This window comes from Oncorhynchus mykiss, chromosome 2, assembly GCF_057628025.1.
Source record: "Oncorhynchus mykiss isolate SJ-2025 chromosome 2, ASM5762802v1, whole genome shotgun sequence".
Classification (NCBI taxonomy): Eukaryota; Metazoa; Chordata; class Actinopteri; order Salmoniformes; family Salmonidae; genus Oncorhynchus; species Oncorhynchus mykiss.
The window spans coordinates 76126946-76152236 of record NC_143023.1 but is presented as its reverse complement, the minus strand read 5'-3'; the positions used below and the strand labels follow the sequence as shown (position 1 = coordinate 76152236).

Sequence of the window (25291 nt, the reverse complement as noted above, 5' to 3'; positions counted from 1 at the left end):
CCTAATTCAATTATTCTGTCCTATAATGCAATATCAACAGTATGCCTATGCTATATTGAGAATGTGCCTCACACATACAATTTATGGGAGCCTAGTATTTTTTTATTTTAGGAGAAGTGCAATGAGTAAGGACATGTAGGCGTGGTTAGGCTCGTTGAAGAGAATTGCAACGTTGACCAGCAACACTCCAAACAGGCTATTGAGCAAACACTGGATTAAAAAATAAAATCAAAACATTTCTGTTGCTAATTGTTACTGTAGCCTATGCTATTTAAAAACTGTAGGATCAATCCACAATGGACCAGAAAGAGAATATTCTGTACTCCAAGACGAATTGGTGTTGATGACAATGCAAATACTGTCAGTAACCTACAGAACTTGAAACAAAACACATTCAGTATTAAGCCATGGAACATGTTGATTGGCCAGTGAGTGGCCAAGCCCTCATCACACCGACAGCTTGTTTATTCATCAAAACCCAGCCATTTCATGCCACTGCCAGCTATTGCGCTCATATTTCCCTCTGAAAATATAACAAATATTTCTGGCACACCCTGAACCTATTAAGCTCTGCCAGCGCTTAGATTTACCACTGCGTTAGGTTTGTTAATAGAGCCCTCAAACTGTTAAAGTTAAACAGATTCAACAGTTCAGCTGTTTTTGCTCTTGTTTTGTCATCTGTGATTGGTTTGTCACGAGTGTAGGTTGTTAACGTTTATAAATGTAATTGTGCATGTTACATTTTCTCATGAACGTGTGTGTTCTCAGGGCAGAGGGGGGTATGAGGAGAGGCTACATGGGTCACCTGACAAGAATCGCTAATACTGTAGTCTGTAACATGGAGAAAGGACCAGTCCGCATCCAGATCAGCAGCCTTATTACAGGTAGGGCTGTATGTGTTACTTAGGCCTACGGACATAGCAAGCTTATTGTAGAGTAAATATGTGTGAAGTTCTCTACTGTCTGTGTTGCAGAGCTGCCTAAGGATTGCAGGGGGCGCTGGGAGAGCTTTGTAGACCAGGCCCTGACAGAGACCAACAGGAAGAACACTGTAGACCTGGTACACATACCTGCTCACACAAATGCACACCAGTGATTCCCATAGCATTTTCTTCAGGAGTGGTGGCAAGGGTAGCCGGGGGGGTGTGCATTGGTACAAGCGGGGGACTTTGCCAATAAGACAACGACTATCCATTTAAGTGCGCGTCTCGTCATTAAAAAAAATATATATATATATATTGAGGAACAACAACAAACTTAATCCATTTTAGTATACGGCTGTAGCGTAACTTTTTCTACATTTTATGTTACAGCCTTAGTCTAAAATGTATTAAATAGTTTATCAATCGACGCACAATACTCCATAATGACAAAGCTAACACAGGTTTTTTTTTTTTTTTTTTTTTTGCAAAATACTGAAATATGACATTTACATTAGCATTCAGACCCTTTACCCTTTACTTTACCCTTTAGTACTTTGTTGAAGCCCCTTTGGCAGTGATTACAACCTTGAGTCTTCTTGGGTATAAGCTTGGCACATCTGTATTTGGGGAGTTTATCCCTTTGCAGATCCTGTCAAGCGCTGTCGGGTTGGATGGGGAGCGTCGCTGCACAGTTATTTTCAGGGCTCTTGATCGGGTTCAAGTCCGGGCTCTGGCTGGGCCACTCAAAGACATTCAGAGACTTGTCCTGAAGCCACTCCTGTGTTGTCTTGGCTGTTCTGCCTTATTATTATTCGACCATGCTGGTCATTTATGAACATTTAAACATCTTGGCCATGTTCTGTTATAATCTCCACCCGGCACAACCAGAAGAGGACTGGCCACCCCACATAGCCTGGTTCCTCTCTAGGTTTCTTCCTAGGTTTTGGCCTTTCTAGGGAGTTTTTCCTAGCCACCGTGCTTCTACACCTGCATTGCTTGCTGTTTGGGGTTTTAGGCTGGGTTTCTGTACAGCACTTTGAGATATCAGCTGATGTACGAAGGGCTATATAAATACATTTGATTTGATGTTTGGCATTCAGGCTAAAGAACCTTGTTTCGCATGGTCTGAGAGTCCTTTAGGTGCCTTTTGGCGAACTCCTCAGTAACAGGCACTGCCGCCCACTTGGAGTGGCTTCCGTCTGGCCACTCTACCATAAAGGCCTGAGTGGTGGAGTGCTGCAGAGATGGTTGTCCTTCTGGAAGGTTCTACCATCTCCACAGAGGAACTCTGGAGCTCTGTCAGTGACCATCGGGTTCTTGTTCACCTCCCTGACCAAGGCCTTCCTCCCCTGATTGCTCTGTTTGGCTGGGTGTCCAGCTCTAGGAAGAGTCTTGGTGGTTCCAAACTTCTTCCATTTAAGGATGGAGGCCACTGTCTTCTTGGGGACCTTCAATGCTGCTGAAATGTTTTGGTACTGTTCCCCAGATCTGTGCCTCGACACAATCCTGTCTCGGAGCTCTACGGTCAATTCCGTCGACCTCGTGGCTTGGTTTTTGCTCTGACATGCACTGTCAACTGTGGGACCTTATATAGACAGGTGTGTGCTTTTCCAAATCATGTCCAATCAATTGAATTTACCAGAGGTGGACTCAAAGTTGTAGAAACATCTCAAGGATGATCAATGGAAACAGGATGCACCTGAGCTCAGTTTCCAGCCTCATAGCAAAGGGTCTGAATACTTATGTAAATAAGGTATTTTTATCAATTTACAAAAACATTTAACCTGTTTTCGCTTTGTCATTATGGGGTATTGTGTGTAGATTTGTTTTTAAAAACATTTAATTAATTTTAAAAGGCTGTAACGTAACAACATTTTGGAAAAAGTCAAGGGGTCGGAATACTTTCCGAACACTGTTTTTTATTTGATATATAATATTTTATTTTGCAACAGTTTAGCAGCTAAATGAATATAGGGGGAACTCTGCATACCACAAATATAAACACAACAATTTCTAAGATTTTACTGAGTTTCAGTTCATATAAGGAAATCAGTCAATTTAAATAAATAAATTTGGTCCTAATCGATGGATTTCACATGACTGGGCAGGAGCGCAGCCATTGGTGGGCCTGGGAGGGCATAGACCCACCCACTGGGGAGCCAGGCCCAAGCCATCCAAATTAGGTTTCCCCCACAAAACAGCTTTATTACATACAGAAATACTCCTCAGTTTCATCAGCTGTCCGGGTGGCTGGCCTGAGAGGATCCAGCTGGTGAAGAATCCAGATGTGAAGGTCCTGGGCTGGCGTGGTTACACGTGGTCTGCGGTTATGAGGCCGGTTCACCAGATTCTCTAAAATGACGTTGGAAGCGGCTTATGGTAGAGAAATGGCTTTTGGTAGAGAAATGATCATTCAATTCTCTGGAAACAGCTCTGGTGGACATTCCTGAAGTAAGCATGCCAATTGCACGCTCCCGCCAAACTTGAGACATCTGTGGCGTTGTGTGACAAAACTGCACATTTTAGTGGCTTTTATTGTCCCCAGCACAAGATGTACCTGTGTGATGATCATGCTGTTTAATCAGCTTCTTGATATGCCACACCTGTCAGGTGGATAGATTATCTTGGTAAAGGAGAAATGTTCACTTACAGGGATGTAAACACATTTTTGCACCAAATTTGAGAAATAAATAAAATAAAAAATTCTAGGATCTTTTCAGTTCATGAAACATAGGACCAACACTTTACAACTTACGTTTTATTTTTTGTTCAGTATATATACACATGTAAACCCCCTGGCTTCTGTGTGTTCCAGGTGTCTCACAACCTGCGCTCCTCCAGTGAAGACGATGACCGACAGAGTCCCTTCCCCAAAGAGCTGTCACTGCAACAGGTACACGAATTTAGAGTCATCTACTGCTCCTACTCTGTCCTGGTAGCTACCATGATTTAGGTCTGTTTTATATGACTGATATCTTACAGACATTCTCAGACTACCAAATCCAGCAGATGACTGCTAACTTTGTGGATCAGTTTGGCTTCAATGACGACGAGTTCTCAGAACACAGCGACAACATCAGGTAAGACGCACAAACGTGACATCAAGTAAGTTCAATCAAACAAATGTATTTGTCACATACACATGGTTAGCAGGTGTTAATGCAAGTGTAGCGAAATGCTTGTGCTTCTAGTTCCGACCATGCAGTATTATCAAACAAGTAATATAACCTAACAATTTCACAACTACCTTATACACACAAGTGTAAAGGAATGAATATGTACATAAAAATATATAAATGAGTGATGGCCGAATGGCATATGCAAGATGCAGTAGATGGTATAGAGTACAGTATATACATATGAGATGAGTAATGTAGGGTATGTAAACATATAAAGTGGCATTGTTTAAAGTGGCTAGTGATACATTACATCAAGATGGCAAGATGCAGTAGATGGTATAACGTACAGTATATACATATGAGATGAGTAATGTAGGGAAAGTAAACATTATGTAATATAAAGTGGCTAGTGATAAATTGATTACATACATTTTTCCATTATTAAAGTGGCTGGAGTTTCTGTCAGTATGTTGGCAGCAGCCACTCAATGTTAGTGGTGGCTGTTTAACAGTCTGATGGCCTTGAGATAGAAGCTGTTTTTCAGTCTCTCGGTCCAAGCTTTGATGCACCTGTACTGACCTCGCCTTCTGGATGATAGCGGGGTGAACAGGCAGTGGCTCGGGTGGTTGTTGTCCTTGATGATCTTTATGGCCTTCCTGTGACATCGGGTGGTGTAGGTGTCCTGGAGGGCAGGTAGTTTTCACACTGTCTGTGTGGGTGGACCATTTCAGATTGTCCGTAATGTGTACGCCGAGGAACTTAAAACTTAACTTCCTTAAGTGGTTCTGACTTGATTATGACTGAGTGTGTATGTTCTGTGCTGCAGCGCCACCTTTGACCGGATCAAAGAGATCAACTTCAACGTGGACACAGAGGACACTGTGAGTGACTGAGTCAATAGTATCTACCTCATATGTGCTTCCAGTTTTGAAATGTACTGTCTGTCATTACCTAAAATGCTCTTGGAGTACAGTCATGCGGGGAATCTATACGTATACATTGTTGTGTTTGCGTTCACTCACAGGCTAAGACTGCAGCATTTGAGGCCTGCACTAAAGAGAAGATCCAGTTTGATGACAGCGAGGAAGAAGACATCTGGGAGGAGAGAGAGATCAACTATACTATGCACACCAAGTCTAGGACCAGGTACACACAAACTCATTAACAATACAACACACCGGGACTTTGTACACACACACACAGGCCTACATATATGCTATCTTAACTTGAGCCTGCTTCTCACGGCAGGAAAATAATCCTTCAACAGGAAATGTGGATTATAGTTAATGGAAATGTTTGTGTGGGTTAATGCATTTTTTTTGTTAGGGAAAATCAAATCTGACATTTTAAAGTTACAAACTTTAGGAGCCTTTTAAACCTTGAATATACTAGAATTTGCTTTTCCTGATGCTCAGGAAAATTCTTTGAAAACAGAGTGATCCAATTTAGACCGGAGATCTACATACATACAGACACACACACACACACACGTAATGCTCTCTTGGTTTCTCAGGTTTGGGGGGCCACAGACGTCTGTTGGATCGGCTCAGAGTGATGGGATGAGCGATACTCCTGATAAGTCAACAGGTTCTGACACAGAGGGGGAGGTGCCTAATGAGGTCACAGGTCAGACTGAACACAGCAAGAACATCAGCCAGACAGAGACTGCACAGAGTAAGGATGACTATTTGACCCCAGGTCTGCTTGTGTGGGTGGGGGTATTTCATGGGTTTGCTGTGGAGTGTTTTTGTTTGTGGGGTGTTTTTGTGGTTGTGTGTGGTTCTAGTTTTCTTTGGTTGTGTGTTGCTGTGGTAGTATAAGTTTTTGTGTGTCTGGTGCTTTTTCTGAGTTGTTGTTTCTCTCAGGCCCTGGCTGGGCGGCTAGTTTCGGGGAGGTGAACTTTAACTCCCCCTCATCTGGAGTGGACCCATGGGGTAGCCCCGCCCCCAAGCCTGGAGTGGGTGTAGACCCATGGGGTAGCCCCGCCCCCACGCCTGGAGTGGGTGTAGACCCATGGGGTAGCCCCGCCCCCACGCCTGGAGTGGGTGTAGACCCATGGGGTAGCCCCGCCCCCACGCCTGGAGTGGGCGTAGACCCATGGGACAGCCCTGCCCCCAAGCACGGAGTGGCCGTAGACGCATGGGGAAGTCCCGCCCCACAGCCTGTAACTACAGAGGCTGAGAAGGGCTGGGCCAAGTTCACTGACTTTCAGCCCTTTTGCTGGTGAGTGCAGCCATGTTTCAGCCCATCTTTTTTAACCTTCTGCTGCTTATGTATAGGATTATATTCTGACACGTGTGTTTGTGTGTTCAGTTCAGAGACAGGTTTGAGATGCACTTCTCCAGTGGACTCGGAGATCTGTGGGTCAGACAAAACTAAACCCAGCCAGGGAATGAACCGTAAGTCTGTGTGTACTCTCCCTGCATTGTGAGTTGTTTGTGTACACTGAGTGTACAAAACATTAGGAACACCTTCCTAATATTGAGTTGCATCCCCTTTTGTCCTCAGAACCGCCTCAATTCGTTGGGGCGTGGACTCTACAAGGTGTCGAAAGTGTTCCACAGGGATGCTGGCCCATGTTGACTCCAATGCTACGCACAGTTGTCAAGTTTGCTGGATGTCCTTTGGGTGGTGGATCATTCTTGATACACACAGGAATTGTTGAAAAACCCAGCAGTGTTGCAGTTCTTAACACACTCAAACCGGTGTGCTTGGCACCTACTACCAGACCCAGTTCAAAGGCACTTCAATCTTTTGTCTTGCCCATTCACACTCTGAATGGCACACGTACACAATCCATGTCTCAGTTGTCTCAAGACGTAAAAATCCTTCTTTAGCCTGTCTCCTCCCCTTCATTTACACTGATTGAAGTGAATTTAACAAGTGACATCAATGAGGGATCATAGCTGGTCAGTCTGTCATGGAAAGAGCAGGTGTTCCTAATGCAAAGTGTGTTCACTTTGCAGAGCATGTGTGTATAATTGTGTGTTTTCTCTGCAGCATGTGTGTGGAGTGTGTGTGTGGCGAGGAAGGCTCCCCTGGTAGCATCAGACACCTCTTCATCAGGAGGCTCAGACAGCGAGGAAGAGGAAGAAAAGACTGAATCTGTTACTATGGAGATAGTATCCAAGGAAATGGTCACTACAGAGACCATCGTCACAACCGCCGGACTGGAGACCATCAGACTTAACATGAATGTCAAGAACGAGAGAGCTGGCTTCAACAGGTATATACAGTGCATTTGGAAAGAATTCAGACCCCTTCACTTTTTCCGCATTTTGTTACGTGACGGTCCCTCGTTAATCTACACACAATACACCATAATAACAAAGCAAAAACAGGTTTTAGACATTTTTGCAAATAGATATTTTTTTAAACTGATCACAATTACATAAGTATTCAGACCTTTTATTCAGTACTTTGTTGAATCACCTTTTGGCAGCGATTACAGCTTTGTCTTCTTGGGTATGATGCTACAAACTTGGCACACCTGTATTTGGGGAGTTTCTCCCTTCTCTGCTGATCCTCTCAAACTCTTGTCAGGTTGGAGGCTGCCACCACCATGCTTCACCGTAGGGATGGTGCCAGGTTTCGTCCAGACATGACGCTTGGCATTCAGGCCGAAGAGTTCAGACCAGAGATTCTTGTTTTTCATAGTCCGAGTCCTTAAGGTGCCTTTTAGCAGACTACAAATGGGCTGTTTAGTCAAATCAAATTGTATTTGTCACATGCTGAATATAACCTTACAGTGAAATGCTTACTTACAAGCCCTTAACCAACAATGCATTTTTAAGAAAATAACCCCCCCCCCCCCAAAAAAAAGTAAGAATAACAAGTAATTAAAGAGCAGCAGTAAATAACAGTAGCGGTGCTATAAACAGGGGGTACCGGTGCGGAAGCAGGTAGGTAGAGTTATTAAAGTGAGTGGTGGCTTCCGTCTGGCCACGCTACAATGTATGCCTGATTGGTGGAGTGCTGCAGAGATGATTGTCCTTCTGGAAGGTTCTCCCATCTCCACAGAGGAGCTCTGTCAGTGACCATTGGCTTCTAGGTCACCTCCATGACCAAGGCCCTTCTCCCCCGATTGCTCAGTTTGGCCAGGCGGCCAGCTCTAGGAAGAGTCTTGGTGGTTCCAAATAGAGGTCTACCGATTAATCGGAAGGGCCGATTTCAAGTTTTCATAACAATCGGAAATCTGTATTTTTGAACACCGATTTGAATTTTTTTTAAATTTTTTTTTTTTTTTTTAACACCTTTATTTAACTAGGCATGTCAGTTAACCTCTCTGAACCACCCATCTGGGATAATTGGCATCAGCAACGCTGAATAGCATAGCGCAACAGTCAAATAATATTACTAGAAAATATTCATATTCATGAAATCACAAGTGCAATATTTTGAAACACCGCTTAGCCTTTTGTTAATCACCCTGTCGTCTCAGATTTTGAAATTATGCTTTACAGCGAAAGCAATCCAAGCGTTTGTGTAAGTTTATCGATAGCCTAGCATAGCATTATGTACACTTAACATCAGGAAGCTTGGTCACGAAAATCAGAAAAGCAATCAAATTAACCATTTACCTTTGATCTTTGGATGTTTTCACTCACGAGACTCCCAGTTACACAGCAAATGTTCATTTTGTTCCATAAAGATTATTTTTATGCCCAAAATACCGACGTTTGTTTGTCGCGTTATGTTCAGAAACAGAAACATGTCAAACATCTTTTATAATCATTCCTCAGGTAGTTTTTAAAATATATATTCGATAATATATCAACCGAGTGTGTAGCTTTTTCCATAACAGCGGGAGGAACAATGGCCATTTTACTCAATTGAGCACCAACTCACTCTGAGAGCCCCCACCTATCCACTTACGCAATGTGATCGTTCACGCTCATTTTTTCAAAATAAAAGCCTGAAACTATGTCTAAAGACTGACACCTTAGGGAAGCCACAGAAAAATGAATCTGGTTGATATCCCTTTTAAATGAAGGACAGGCACGCATAGGAACACAGAAGTTTCAAAATAAGAGGCACTTCCTAATTGGATTATCCTCAGGCTTTCGCCTGCAATATCAGTTCTGTTATACTCAGACAATATGTTTACAGTTTTGGAAACTTTAGTGTTTTCTATCCTAATCTGTCAATTATATGCATATTCTAGCATCTGGTCATGAGAAATAGGCTGTTTACTTTGGGAATGTTATTTTTCCAAACGTAAAAATAGTTCCCCCTAGCTTCAAGAGGTTAAGAACACATTCTTATTTTCAATGACGGCCTAGGAACGGTGGGTTAACTGCCTTGTTCAAGGGCAGAACGACAACATTTTACCTTGTCAGCTCGGGGATTTGTTTTTGCAACCTTCCGGTTACTAGTCCAATGCTCCAACCACCTGCCTTACATTGCACTCCACGAGGAGCCTGCATGGCATACCTGTTACGCGAGGGCAGCAAGAAGCCAAGGTAAGTGGCTAACTAGCATTAAACTTATCATATAAAAAAACAATCTAAACATAATCACTAGTTAAACTAGTAATATCATCAACCATGTGTTCTAGCGTGTCCTGCGTTGCATATAATCGATGCAGTGCCTGTTAGTTTCTCATCGAAATCACAGCCGACTTCGCCAAACGGGCGATTTAGCACTGTCATTGCACCAAACCGAACCATAAACATCAATGCCTTTTTTTTAAATCAATACACAAGTATATATTTCTAAACCTGCATATTTAGTTAATATTGCCTGCTAACATGAATTTCTTATAATTAGGGAAATTCTGTCACTTCAAGCAGTCCGGGTATATGCAGCAGTTTGGCCCACCTGGCTCGTTGCGAACTGTGTAAAGTCCATTTATTCCTAACGAAGACCGTAATTAATTTGCCAGAATTGTACATAATTATGACATAACATTGAAGGTTGTACAATGTAACAGCAATATTTAGACTTAAGGATGCCATCCGTTAGATAAAATACGGACCGATTACGTATTTCACTGAAAGAATAAACGTTTTGTAATATGGATTTGACCATATTAAATCAAATCAAATTTTATTTGTCACATCCACATGGTTAGCAGATGTTAATGCGAGTGTAGCGAAATGCTTGTGCTTCTAGTTCCGACAATGCAGTAATAACCAAAGCGTAATCTAACCTAACAATTTCACAACTACCTTATACACACAAGTGTAAAGGGATGAAGAATATGTACATACAAATATATAAATGAGTGATGGTACAGAACGGCATAGGCAAGATGCAGTAGATGGTATCGAGTACAGTATATACATATGAGATGAGTAATGTAGGGTATGTAAACATATGAAGTGGCATTGTTTAAAGTGGCTAGTGATACATTTTTTACATCAATTTTTCCATTATTAAAGTGGCTGGAGTTAAGTCAGTGTCAGTGTCAGTGTGTTGGCAGCAGCCACTCAATGTTAGTGGTGGCTGTTTAACAGTCTGATGGCCTTGAGATAGAAGCTGTTTTTCAGTCTCTCGGTCCCTGCTTTGGTGCACCTGTACTGACCTCGCCTTCTGGATGATAGCGGGGTGAATAGGCAGTGGCTCGGGTGGTTGTTGTCCTTGATGATCTTTATGGCCTTCCTGTGACATCGGGTGGTGTAGGTGTCCTGGAGGTCAGGTAGTTTGCCCCCGGTTATGCGTTGTGCAGACCTCACTACCCTCTGGAGTACCTTACGGTTGTGGGCGGAGCAGTTGCCGTACCAGGCGGTGATACAGCCCGACAGGATGCTCTCGATTGTGCATCTGTAAAAGTTTGTGAGTGTTTTTGGTGACAAGCCAAATTTCTTCAGCCTCCTGAGGTTGAAGAGGCGCTGCTGTGCCTTCTTCACCACACTGTCTGTGTGGGTGGACCAATTCAGTTTGTTCGTGATGTGTACGCCGAGGAACTTAACTTACTACCCTCTCCATTACTGTCCCGTCGATGTGGATAGAGGGGGTGCTCCCTCTGCTGTTTCCTGAAGTCCACGATCATCTCCTTTGTTTTGTGATGTTGAGTGTGAGGTTATTTTCCTGACACCACACTCCGAGGGCCCTCACCTCCTCCCTGTAGGCCGTCTCGTCGTTGTTGGTAATCAAGCCTACCACTGTACCACCACCGTCTGTAGACTTGATGATTGAGTTGGAGGCGTGCATGGCCACGCAGTCGTGGGTGAACAGGGAGTACAGGAGAAGGCTCAGAACGCACCCTTGTGGGGCCCCAGTGTTGAGGATCAGCGGGGTGGAGATGTTGTTACCTACCCTCACCACCTGGGGGTGGCCCTTCAAAGTCCAGTACCCAGTTGCACAGGGCGGGGTCCTATGTTATAATTAAGTCTATGATTTGATATTTAATAGAGCAGTCTGACTGAGCGATGGTAGGCAGCAGCAGGATCGTAGGCATTCATTCAAACGGCACTTTTTTTTCCCGCTCTTCGCTGTGCTTCAAGCATTGAGCTGTTTATGACTTCAAGCCTATCAACTCCCGAGATTAGGCTGGTGTAATTGATGTGAATTGGCTAACTAGTTAGCGGAGTGCGCGCTAATAGCGTTTAAAACGTCACTCGCTCTGTGACTTGGAGTAGTTGTTCCCCTTGCTCTGGGCCGCGGCTTTTGTGGAGCGATGGGTAACGATGTTTCGAGGATGGCTGTTGTCTGTGTTCCTGGTTCAAGCCCTGGTAGGGGCGAGGAGAGGGATGGAAGCTATACTGTTACACTGGCAATACTAAAGTGCCTATAAGAACATCCAACAGTCAAAGGTATATGAAATACAAATGGTATAAAGAGAAATAGTCCTATAATAACTACAACCTAAAACGTCTTACCTGGGAATATTGAAGACTCATGTTAAAAGGAACGACCAGCTTTCATATGTTCTGAGCAAGGAACTTAAACGTTAGCTTTTTTACATTGCACATATTGCACTTTTACTTCTCCAACATGTTGTTTTTGCATTATTTAAACCAAATTTAACATGTTTCCATATTTACTTGAGGCTAAATTTATTTTATTGATGTATTATATTAAGTTAAAATAAGTGTTCTTTCAGTATTGTTGTAATTGTCATTATTACAAATACATTTAAAAAAATTGGCTGATTTAATCGGTATCGGCTTTTTTTGGTCCTCCAATAATTGGTATCGGCGTTGAAAAAATCATAATCGGTCGACCTCTAGTTCCAAACTTCTTCAATTTAAGAATGATGGAGGACACTGTGTTAGAGACCAATGCTGCAGGCATTTTTTGGTACTCTTCCCCAGAGCTGTGCCTCGACACATTCTTGTCTCGGAACTCTACAGAAAATTCCTTCGACCTCATGACTTGGTTTTTGCTCTGACATGCACTGTCAACTACAGTACCAGTCAAAAGTTTGGACGTGGGGTTTTTTATTTATTATTTATTTTGACTATGTTCTTCATTGTAGAATAAGAGTGAAGACATCAAAACTATAAAATAACACATGGAATCATGTAGTAACAAAAAAAGTGTTAAACAAACCCCAAAATATTTGATATTCTTCAGCCATCCTTTGCCTTGATGACAGCTTTGCACACTCTTGGCATTCTCTCAACCAGCTTCATGAGGTAGTTACCTGGAATGCATTTGAAATAAAAGGTGTGCCTTGTTAACACCCCTTAAGGATTTTTTTTTTTCAAAATTTCCCCTTAAATGACACTCAAATCTAACTGCCTGCAGCTCAGAACCTGAAGCAAGGATATGTATTTTCTTGATACCATTTGAAAGGAAACACTGAAGTTTAGAAATGTGAAATTGATGTTGGAGAATATAATTCAAATCAAATGTGTTTATATAGCCCTTCGTACATCAGCTGATACCTTTCTAAGGAGTTTTTCCTAGCCACCGTGCTACACCTGCATTGCTGTTTGGGGTTTTAGGCTGGGTTTCTGTACAGCACTTTGAGATATCAGCTGATGTACGAAGGGCTATATAAATACATTTGATTTGATATCTCAAAGTGCTGTACAGAAACCCAGCCTAAAACCCCAAACAGCAAGCAATGCAGGTGTAGAAGCACGGTGGCTAGGAAAAACTCCCTAGAAAGGCCAAAACCTAGGAAGAAACCTAGAGAGGAACCAGGCTATGAGGGGTGGCCAGTCCTCTTCTGGCTGTGCCGGATGGAGATTATAACAGAACATGGCCAAGATGTTCAAATGTTCATAAATGACCAGCATGGTCAAATAATAATAATCACAGGCAGAACAGTTGAAACTGGAGCAGCAGCACGGCCAGGTGGACTGGGGACAGCAAGGAGTCATCATGTCAGGTAGTCCTGAGGTATGGTCCTAGGGCTCAGGTCCTCCTCCGAGAGAAAGAGAGAATTAGAGAGGGCATACTTAAATTCACACAGGACACCGGATAGGACAGGAGAAGTACTCCAGATATAACAAACTGACCCTAGCCCCGACACAAACTACTGCAGCATAAATACTGGAGGCTGAGACAGGAGGGGTCATGAGACACTGTGGCCCCATCCGAGGACACCCCCGGACAGGGCCAAACAGGAAGGATATAACCCCACCCACTTTGCCAAAGCACAGCCCCCACACCACTAGAGGGATATCTTCAATCACCAACTTACCATCCTGAGACAAGGTCGAGTATAGCCCACAAAGATCTCCGCCACGGCACAACCCAAGGGAGGGGGGGGCCACAACCCAGACAGGAAGATCACATCAGTGACTCAACCCACTCAAGTGACGCACCCCTCCCAGGGACGGTATGAAAGAGCCCTGTAAGCCAGTGACTCAGCCGCTGTAATAGGGTTAGAGGCAGAGAATCCCAGTGGAAAGAGGGGAACCGGCCAGGCAGAGACAGCAAGGGCGGTTCGTTGCTCCAGAGCCTTTCCGTTCACCTTCCCACTCCTGGGCCAGACTACACTCAATCATATGACCCACTGAAGAGATGAGTCTTCAGTAAAGACTTAAAGGTTGAGACCGAGTGTGCGTCTCTTACATGGGTAGGCAGACCATTCCATAAAAATGGAGCTCTATAGGAGAAAGCCCTGCCTCCAGCTGTTTGCTTAGAAATTCTAGGGACAATTAGGAGGCCTGTGTCTTGTGACCGTAGCGTACGTGTAGGTATGTACGACAGGACCAAATCAGAGAGATGGGTAGAAGCAAGCCCATGTAATGCTTTGTATGTTAGCAGTAAAACCTTGAAATCAGCCCTTGCTTTGACAGGAATCCAGTGTAGGGAGGCTAGCACTGGAGTAATATGATCACATTTTTTGGTTCTAGTCAGGATTCTAGCAGCCGTATTTAGCACTAACTGAAGTTTATTTAGTGCTTTATCCGGGTAGCCGGAAAGTAGAGCATTGCAGTAGTCTAACCTAGAAGTGACAAAAGCATGGATTCATTTTTCTATAACACATTAGATCTGGTAAAAGATAATACAAACAAAAAAACATGCGTTTTCAAAATTGTTTTTGTTCCATCGAGAAAGGCCATAATATATTATTGCAGTTTAGTTGCAATTTAGGTTTTGGCCACTAGATGCCAGCAGTGTGTGCAAAGTTTCAAATTGATCCAGTGAAGCATTGCAATACTGGACAATATTTTGTATCAAGTTTGCCCAAATGTGCTGAATTTTTATTTCACCTTTATTTTGGTCAGTTGATACAATTGATACATTTTGGTCAATTTATATATTTTCAAGTACATAACTAGAGAATATACAAAAATGATAAGGTAATACAACATATTTAAGTGTACACACTCCCAGTAATGTCCTACATGATGGATCATTAGCTCATACACAAACTTTCACACATCTAGATGGCCGGGCGGGGTGAGTGTGGAGCCAGAGACAGCAGGGGTTCAAACTGTAGAACCCAGTTACTACATTTTAATATAAAAATGTATTTTATCAAACAAAACTTTGCTACATTTTTATCTCTGGGACCCTCAGGATGAAAAATCATAGCAAGATAACTGAATTGAAGTAATCTTCAATTCAGAGGTGAATGTTTCAAACCAGTTGGTGTGATCATTTTTGTTGTTGTGCACTCTCCTCAAACAAGGGCATGGTATTTTTTCACTGTAATAGCTACTGTGAATTGGACAGTGCAGTTAGATTAACAATAATTTAAGCTTTCTGCCCATATAAGACATGTCTGTCCTGGAAAGTTTGCTGTTACTCACACTTGTCATGCTAATCACATTAGCGCATGTTAGCTCAACCTGTTAACAGTTCAATTGTGGAATTTCTTTCCTCAATGCATTTGAGACAATCACTTGTGTTGTAACAAGGTAGGGTTCGTATATACAGCAGGTAGCCCTATTTGGTAAAATACCCAGTCTATATTATGGCAAGAACAGCTCAAATAAGCAAAGAGAAATGACAGTCCATTACTTTAAGACATGAAGGTCAGTCAATCCAGAAAATGTCAAGAACTTTGAAAGTTTCTTCAAGTGAAGTCACAAAAACCATCAAGCGCTATGATGAAACTGACTCTCATGAGGACCGCCACAGTAAAGGGAGACCCAGAGTTACCTCTGCTGCAGAGGATAAGTTCATTAGAATTACCAGCCTCTGAAATGGCAGCCTAAATAAATGTTCAGGTAACAGACATCTCAACATCAACTGTTCAGAGGAGACTGCATGACTGCACACTTAACCAGCATGGCTACAACAGCATTCTGCAGCTATACGCCATCCCATCTGGTTTGCGCGGTGTGGGACTATGACCCAACACGCCTCCAGGCTGTGTAAGGGCTATTTGACCAAGAAGAAGAGTGATGAAGTGCTGCATCAGATGACCTGGCCTCCACAATCACCCGACCTCAACCCAATTGAGATAGTTTGGAATGAGTTGGACCGCAGAGTGAAGGAAAAGCAGCCAACAGGTGCTCAGCACATATGGGAACTCCTTCAAGACTGTTGGAAAAGCATTCCAGGTGAAGCAGGTTGAGAGAATGCCAAGCGTGTGCAAAGCTGTCAAGGCAAAGGGTGACTACTTTGAAGAATCTCAAATGTAAAACATATTTTGATTTAACACTTTTTTGGTTACTACATGATCCATATGTTATTTCAAAGTTTTGATGTCTTCATTATTATTCTACAATGTATAAAATAGTACAATTTAAAGAAAAACCCTTGAATGAGTAGGTGTATCCAAACTTGACTTGTACTATATAGACAGGAGTGTGCCTTTCCAAATCATGCCCAATCAATTGAATTTACCACATCTCAAGGATGATCAATGGAAACGGGATGCACCTGAGCTCAATTTAGTCTCATTGCAAAGGGTCTGAATACTTAAGTAAGGTATTTCTGTTTTAGTTTTTAAAGAAATTTGCAAAAATTTCTAATCTGTTTTCGCTTTGTCATTTATGGGCTGTGTGTAGATTGATGGAGGGAAAAAATAATTGAATCGAATTTAGAATAAGGCTGTAACGTAACACATTTTGTTAAGTCAAGGGGTCTGAATACTTTCCAAATGCACTGTAGGTATGAAAGTACTCATTTGGCAGTGTCTTATTTCTGATTATCTTGACTCACCATGTGCACCACTTATTTATTTTTCTTTACCTCACACAAGTCAAGCAAGTTTGTTTTTTAGCATCCATTGCGAATGATAGTTCCTCAGTATTTGAAATATATCTTTCGAACACTCCTTGCCTCGCTTATCACCAAGCCGCGTGAAAGAGCTAAATATCACGATCTGATGATCCCAGTGGAAACATCATAAACAACTTACTGTCCCGAGCTCACACAACTCTGCGGTTAGGGATAAGTGCCTTGCTCAATTGGCAGATTTTTCACCTAGTCAGCTCTGGATTTGAACCAGCAACATTTCGGTTCCTAGAATGTTGCATTTCACTAGCAATAGTTCAAGACAGATAGAAAGGGAGGCAGAACAAAGAGATTAATTTGATTTGACAACCAGAATTTTCATCGGGATATTTTCTGCTGTTTTTATTTGTCGGACAATGTATTTGACTTAACTGACGATGGAACTTATAGGCCTACTGCTACATCTGAGTTATGCTTTCATTTCTTTAGCTGCAAGTGGATCACAGTATCAATGTGTCCATATGGCAGAGGCTTGTGCTCTCCCAATAGTGTCATTTACATTTTTTGATTTTTATAATTTTACTTTTATTATTAACCACGTGACAATGATTTTGAGATACAAACATTTTTGAAATTAAACTGTTCCATGAAAAATGTGCATGTAAAAATAATCATAACTGGTTCGCAGATTGGTAGGATAAATTGTAAGCTTCCCCAGACTTGAAACTCACCAGCTGCCTATGGTCTTTACTATTACATCTATTCAAAAAATTGTGAACGCACGTGCACAGATGAGAGGTCCCGTGAAAAAAACATACCCTCCTATGGAAATCAAAGGCCCCTCCCAACTGATTTGTTCTGGTGCCTGGTGCCTCCCTGCCTTACTGTCTACACCACTCATCTTACCTTCTCTCCTTCCCACTGTTCCAATACTTATCCCTCCCACCTCATTTCCTTTCCTTCTCTTCCTCTCCTCTACTCTCTAATTTCGTCTTCTCTCTCTCGTCCAATCCCCCAATTCCACTCCCCTTTCCTCCACTCCCCCATTTCCTCCCCGCTCCTCATTATGTAGTGTATGAGGTCTCCAACCACTGAGTGTGTTGCCTGTGTTTGTTGCTTTGGGAGTGTTAGAGTGTACAACACTTTGCAGACCAAAAACCAATGGTATGTGTTGGCCACATGTTAATTCTGTTAATAAGGCGTTGAACTTTGTGTGCAGCTGCATGATAACTAACTGTTTGTGTGTGTGACCTTTGGCTGGACATCCCTCCGTTCCTCTCTGACCCTATCACTATGCCTCTCTACTCTAGGTCTACAAGGGGAAAATCTGAAAAGGCTAGAAAGTCCTAAATAGTGCACTACTTTTGGCCAGAACCACATAGGCCTGCCGCATAGGGCTCTGTCTAATAATAGTGCCCTCTACAAGAAATAGGCTGCTATTTGAGACACAAACAATATGTTCTTAGTTGTGCCTTTCTACTTTTACAGTGAGGTTGACATGAAAGAGAAGGAAAAGGAGAAAAAGAGGGTGATGGGTGGAGAAGACCTGCTTAATGCCACAGCTGCTCCTCTCACAGATCGCCCTGCCACCGTCACAAAGTAAGTGTGTTTCTGTCTGTCTGTGTTGTGTACCTGCTTCTTCACTGACACCACCCCCATCCTCCACTCTACCCACAGAGAGACACCCTCCTCAGCAAATGGACCGGCCTAGTACTGCGCTACCTCGACACTTACACACTCCATTTCCTAGCTAACACAACCACACTCCACTTCCCAACAACACTCTATGACATGCAACATCCTGTATTTGTGAGCAGTGCTGTCCTGTCATTGGTCCATGTCAAGGACATCTATGGTGGTTGAGCAGGACAAAAGCAGAAGAGAAAAGCCAGTTCAGAATCCAGACCACAGCTCTTAAACACCAACAACCAATAAACAGATTAATGTGATGTTTGTCCCTGCCCTTCTGCTGAAGTCTCTCCTGCACACCTATCACCACTCTACACATTGGGACATGACGTGTGTGTGTGTATGCGCACGTTAGTGCTGCACAATGAATCAAATTCACATCGACATTGCAATATTGACATGTGCAATGTCCTTGTCTCAACATCCAAAGTTGCAACAATAGTTTTAAAACGCCACTAAGCCACGTAAGGAAAGTTTTTATAGTTTACTCTGTCGTCCCTCTTGCGGCATATTCACACTCACACCAAGACTCTACCCCTGTCAGTCAAGCAGCGCATTTCCTCCTCCTCCTCGGTCAATGCAGTCAACAGATTGTTCTAAACAAGAACAATGCTTCTTTCCACTTTGCTTCCTAATATACAGTACCAGTCCAAATTTGGACATACCTACTCATTCAAGGGTTTTTCTTTATTTTTACTATTTTCTACACTGGAAAGCTCCAACAGGTGCTTCGCATATGTGGGTACTCCTTCAAGATTGTTGGAAAGGTATTCCAGGTGACTACCTCCATAAAGCTGGTTGAGAGGATGCCAAGAGTGTGCAACGCTGTCATCAAGGCAAAGGCTGGCTACTTTGAAGAATCTAAAATATATTTTGATTTAACACTTCTTTGGTTACTACATGATTCCATATGTGTTATTTCATAGTTTTGACGTCTTCAATGTTATTCTACAATGTAGAAAATAAAGAAAACCCTTGAATGAGTAGGTGTATCCAAACTTTTGACTGATCCTGTACGTCATTGTGTTTCTATGATTCCAACAGTTCACCCAAGTGTTTTGATCTTCATCACAAGTCAAATTGCTATTCATTTTTGTGGGCTATCATGCAGCTCTAGCACACGCACATGATCCAGCTTTATGTCGTCTTGTTAGTTATTATCTCTCCAGCTGTGTTTTTTTTCTTCCACTTAAGCTTGTTGAGTAGAGAGACGAGATACTCTACTCCCGCTGTAGTCATCCTCAGCCCAGAGCAAAGTCTGAGGCCTGGGGAGGAGGGGAGTGAGTAGTCAAGTACTGACTGTAAGATCCTCAAAGCCAAAATGTGTTCCTAGTTTAATTTATTTGACTCAATCATTTTATTATAGAAAATCCAGAATGATAATGAAAATCAACCACTATCTTTCTCTCTCTTTGTGTGGACTATTACAAGTAGTGAAGATATTGGTTGTGTCTGTGCGGTCTCTTCGCTTGCGTGTGGGTGTGTGGAAGATTTGGGATATATTCTCAAGTTAAGCACACCTGTGTGACGTCACACAAACACACAGCACGATTACACACACACATACTCAGTGTGAGTATTCGCACACACAGAAAATACTATATATATATATATATATATATATATATATATATATATATATATATATATATATATATATATATATATATGCACACAAACACAGCGTGAGGCATACACACACACACACCACTACCTGAGTGTGCACACACACAAAGCGTCAAACATAAACCACTACCTGAGTGCACACAAACAGTCACACCCTTCCTTATCACCCCTCCACAGAGCTGTGTAAATGTAATATTGTGACATTTGAACCTGTATTAGGTTGTGGTATAATGTAAACGTATTATAATGTAAACAGTATATAAATAAACACTTATCTATTTTTGGTATCAATTCAGATGTATCGGAAAGCGGTTTGCTGTGTGTTGAAATGAGGCAATGACGTCTGTGTTTTGGTTTTTAACCCCAGCATCAGACCCTGTAACCCTGCTACATGCTTTCACCTGGGTGTGGGGGGGGGGGGGGGGGTTGATATATTGGAAATGTCTTCCATATACATACAGTTTTGGTGAAAGAGGAAATGAACTGCATATGTTCCGTTGACCAGATTGGCGCACATTCAACAAATCTGATCTAACGAAGTGGATATTCGTCAGTTACAAATATCATGAATTTTTGTATTGTAAACAGGCCCACAATGTCGGTGCTTAAGTCAGATTTTTGTGTTATTTCGCTGCATGGAATGCAGATGATTGCTAAATGCTAACTCGCATTCGTATATAAGCTGGTTAGCAGAGCTAGTATACAGAAAACAGAGGTTGTCAAATTAGTTTTGAACTGTAATGCAGTTGACTGGTAACGATGACATGAACATGTGTTGCGGTTGACATCCATACCAGCATTATACTCTGGTTTTTAGAGACTTGTGATCTTTTCCCCACGCATTCCCATGGCAATTCCATTATTTTGGTTAAGTTCGATTGATCTCTTTACTGCATCTATGCTATAATTATGCTCTATCATCCCATCAGTATAAAAAGAGCTCTCTCTCCCTCCTGTCTCTCAGAGCATAGCATGTCCTTAATGTTGTGTGGTTTTATGTTTCTAAAGCACTTTGTGATGGTGTCACAACCACCAAGGTTTTTCCTCACAGCTGAGGAGATGTTTGACTTAAAGGAATCAGTTTGAAATATTTAGATTTTTAAATAACTATGTTATATGATGGGTTTTTATCCACAGATCGTGATGCCAAAGTGTCTTCCAGAGTGGGCTGGGTCTCAATCCTATAAGAGATAGTCTTCTTCCTCAGAAGTGTCCAGGGGATTAAAAATGGGTTGTGTAAGTGGTAAAGGCTTAGGTTCAGGAGAAGTGTATAAGGAAGGTGTGGAGGGTCGAGACAAATGAAATAGGCTAGATTTGGGACTGGGAGAAGGATCCACCCTGAGTCAGGGTCTGAAAAAGCTAACTAGTTGTACAGGGTTACATCATACCTTCACCCCAACACCACACTGCATCTGACCCATACGTGTGTATGTGCTTTCTGAGGTCAGAAGCCTTTTGTAAAGGGTGCGGCTGCTGGTGGTTCATTTCTGTATAAGTAATAGGTATGTTACTGTTGTCAAACCCTAGCCTGTATGTTAAGATCTCAAACGAATAAATATGTCAATCATCAATACTGGCTTCTGAATGTCATTGCTTAATGTGTTGAAATGATTTATGAATGTGGCGCGCACACACACACACACACACACACGCACGCACAAATACAGTACGTTTATCTTTAGTTCAGGTGAGTAGTGTGGTTGGGTTCCACTTGCAGTCCAAAACACAAAAACATTATACACACAGTTATTTAGGTTAGAAAGAGTCAATAACCCCTTGACTTCCACACACAGCTACTCGCAGACAAGAAACACCTGCATTCTTTCTGATAGAGCTCCCTCCCTCAGTCTCTGTGATATGAGACACACAGTACAGACACTGCTGCTCTCAAATCAGATTCCTGATGAGTTTGAGGCCAAACACCATACCGTCTCTCACACACTGTCTAAAACAGACATTCTGTCTTTCTGTTACTCTTCCTCTCTGTCTTTCACACTCCGTGCTGCTCTGCTGTCGAGAAGCACCGTCACAATGCGTTTAGTCATTAAGTCACCAGGAAGCTGTGAAGCACTGGGGAAGCTGTGGAGCCAGCTGTAGACTTGCAGGATTGTATTTGAGTCTGTTATTAAATGTGTATGTTTCTGCTTTTCATTAAATCATGTATGGCTACAAATATTGTAGCCCAGGCCTGTATAGATTTGTTCATATGAGCAGAATATTGTATATTTGTTAATGTGGTTATAGAAGGGGCCGAAGGCTAAAAACAGCCAATATCTAGTTTCTACAATGTATTGTTGTTTTATCTATTTTTCTTACACTGTCCATTAACATCAATTCACTATAAAACCTTTAATCAACAAAAAGCTTACCAAAATACAAAAAAAATATGGGGAGAAAAGAAATGGGCCTAAAACATTTTATTTAAAATAACCAAAAAATACAAGGCTACATGGCAATGAATCGCCATTAAAAACTAGTTCAGGTCCAAATCTTTCAAGAACGTGCTTAACATGCTGGTCTCATACGGATTGTCGTTGAGACCAACATCCATTTTGTTGAAATGGATGTGTTATAAAGAAGTGTCCAAGTAGGCTAGGTGCTCATTTTTCTCAGATGAATTTTGCAGCGTCTTGTCATTTGTGTGGTATAAAAAAATATTATTATAATGTATCCAGTCATGTAGAATTTCAGGAAATTATTTTAGAAAGGGCTATGTTTTTCTCAGTATATGTCCCCGTCAGTCCCTGGTCTTCAGGGCTGCGTTCCTGGTTATGAAACTCTGGTGAAGTCCCTGTTGCTTGTTCTGACCTAAGAATAATGAATGCTGAGGGTAGCAATGCAGATTAGCATATGAACGACTTGCAATTCGATTGCTGGACTATCAAAGCCATCCATCTAACCCATTTATTCAGATCTGGTAGTTCAAAGAGGATCGGTTCAAAGGTAATCGATTGGGCCTAGTTATTGTTCATTAGCGGCATACATTTGCTTTCATTCTCTCTTAAATCTCTTAAACTAGCCTATACTCGTCTTGTGCAATGTATAGCCTTCTGCACTGTTGGTGAGAATCTTAAGTTAATAATTATTTAGACATGAGGTGAATATAAAAATGGTTTTAAAAGATGCTGGGTAGATCTTTTAGTATAATAGCCTATAGAGTCAACTCAAATATGGTAAAATATGAAATAGCCTACATTTTCCATATCATAATGAGACTAAATGAAATGACATAGACCAAATGGATTTGGTCATGTTTTCCTATATTACATGGACTTATTAGACTGTTTAAAATGTAGGGGGGAAAGCATTTTATATAAACATTGGATTTCTGTGTCTGAAATGTCATCATTTTAGTTTTCAGATGTTTTCTTTTGGTAGGCCTACCCATGTCTCTCCTCACCCAGATAGCCTGCTCACTGAAAGTTGATAATTGTGACTTCATTAAATTGGAATGATGTGAATAATGATTGTGATGATGGTGAGTGCCCAGTATAGCCTAACACGTTGATAATAGGCTATTGTTACTTTGTGTTTCTCAAATCACAATGTTTCAAATTCTAGTCGTGTGATCGATTATCGTAGATTTATTGGTGGTGAGTGTTTCCTAGCCTCAGTGCATCTGGGAGGAGGTGGTCTTATTCTCCATGGACTTTACAGTGTCCCAGCACTTTTGGGAGTTTGAGCTACAGGGTGCAAATTTCTGTTTGAAAAAGCTAGCCTTTGCTTTCCTAACTTTCTGTGTATATTGGTTTCTAACTTCCCTGAAAAGTTGCATATCGCGGGGGCTATTCGATGCTAATGCAGTACGCCACAGAATGTTTTTTTACTGGTCAAGGAGTGAACCGAGGGCTATATCTGTTCTTAGTTCCATTTTTTTTTATGTGGCATGCTTATTTAAGATGGTGAGGAAAGCACTTTAAAAAAATAACCAGGCATCCTCTGCTGACAGAATGAGATCAGAATGAGATCAATATCCTTCCAGGATACCCGGGCCAGGTCTATTTAGAAAGGCCTGCTCAGTGATGAGGGGTGGTCGTTTGACCGCAGACCCATTACGGACGCAGGCAATGAGGCAGTGATCGCTGAGATCCTGGTTGAAGACAGCAGAGCTGGTCAGGATGATATCTATGAGGGTGTCCATATTTACGGATTTAGGGTTGTACCTGGTGGGTTCCTAGATAATTTGTGTGAGATTGAGGGCATCTAGTTTAGAGTGTAGGACGGCCGGGGTGTTAAGCATATCCCAGTTTAGGTCACCTAGCAGAACAAACTCTGAAGATAGATGGGCGGCAATCAATTCACATATGGTGTCCAGGGCACAGCTGGGAGCTGAGGGGCTCTATAACAGGTGGCAACAGTGAGAGACTTATTTCTGGAGAGATTCATTTTTAAAATTAGAAGCTTGAACTGTTTGGGCATAGACCTTAAAAATATGACAGAACTCTGCAGGCTCTCTCTGCAGTAGATTGCAACTCCTCCCCCTTTGTCAGTTCTATCTTGATGGAATATGTTGTAGTTGGGGATGACCTTCATAAGCCAGGATTCAGACATGGCAAGGACATCAGGGTTGGCAGAGTGTGCTAAAGCAGTGAATAAAACAAACTTAGGGAGGAGGCTTCTGATGTTAACCTGCATGAAACCAAGGCTTTTATGGTTACAGAAGTCAACAAATGAGATCGCCTGGGGACACACAGGGCCTGTGTTAACCTCCACATCACCCGAGGAACAGAGGAGTAGTAGGATGAGGGTACGGCTAAAGGCTGGTCGTCTAGTGCGTTGGGGGCAGAGAATAAAAGGAGCAGATTTCTGGGCATGGTAGAATAGATTCAGGGCACAATGTACAGACAGGGGCATGGTAGTGTGCGGGTACAGTGGAGGAAAACCCAGGCATTGAGTGACGATGAGAGATGTTGCATCTCTGTAGGCACTAGTTATGCGAGGTGAGGTCACCGCATGTGTGGGAGGTAGGACAAAGAGGTATCTAAGGCATGTTGAGTGGGGCTAGGGGCCCTGCTGTAAAATAAAACAATGATAACTACCCTAAACAATAGTATACAAGGCATATTGACAGTAGAGAGACATAAAGCGAGGCATAAAGCAATCACAGGGGTTGATTGGGGGAGCTAGCTAAGACAACGGGTAAGACAACAACAACAGGTAAAATGGCAATGAATGGGCAGAGAGGGTCAGTTAACTACACACAGGGCCTGAGTTCAAGGCTGGGGCAGACAGATAAACTAAATGGAGTACAGTGATTAATGAACAGTCCAGCAGGCATCAGTTATGTAGCCAGGTGATCATAGGGTCCAGTGAACAGCAATAGATGAAACAGGGAAGCCTTTAGTTAGTCGTTACTACCCAAGCAAGCGGGTGACACGGCGTACATAAAGTTATGTCCGT

General features: G+C 42.2%; 1 protein-coding gene across 13 annotated transcripts in view; it reads left to right on the top strand.

Moving 5' to 3' along the window:
• Positions 1 to 21462, top strand: part of ppp6r2b (protein phosphatase 6, regulatory subunit 2b) — a 28552-nt gene extending 7090 nt beyond the window's left edge. For 4 of the 13 annotated variants that reach the window (XR_016488382.1, XR_016488384.1, XM_090208143.1 and 1 more), the window contains 12 exons: positions 769 to 884; positions 975 to 1060; positions 3739 to 3816; positions 3906 to 4003; positions 4869 to 4923; positions 5067 to 5188; positions 5556 to 5716; positions 5908 to 6265; positions 6356 to 6441; positions 7043 to 7268; positions 18065 to 18175; positions 21029 to 21462. Coding sequence is in view for 6 of the 13 variants with exons in the window: in XM_090208143.1 (XP_090064269.1) it covers positions 769 to 884; positions 975 to 1060; positions 3739 to 3816; positions 3906 to 4003; positions 4869 to 4923; positions 5067 to 5188; positions 5556 to 5716; positions 5908 to 6265; positions 6356 to 6441; positions 7043 to 7268; positions 18065 to 18175; positions 21029 to 21035 (1504 nt within the window). In the remaining 7 variants the exon portion in view is untranslated. Of the gene's footprint in view, positions 1 to 768; positions 885 to 974; positions 1061 to 3738; positions 3817 to 3905; positions 4004 to 4868; positions 4924 to 5066; positions 5189 to 5555; positions 5717 to 5907; positions 6266 to 6355; positions 6442 to 7042; positions 7269 to 7585; positions 12139 to 18064; positions 18176 to 18253 lie in introns of those variants that run through there. The other 9 variants (XR_016488376.1, XR_005037930.2, XR_016488375.1 and 6 more) reach the window with 5 other exon arrangements.
• Positions 21463 to 25291: the final 3829 nt, after the last annotated feature.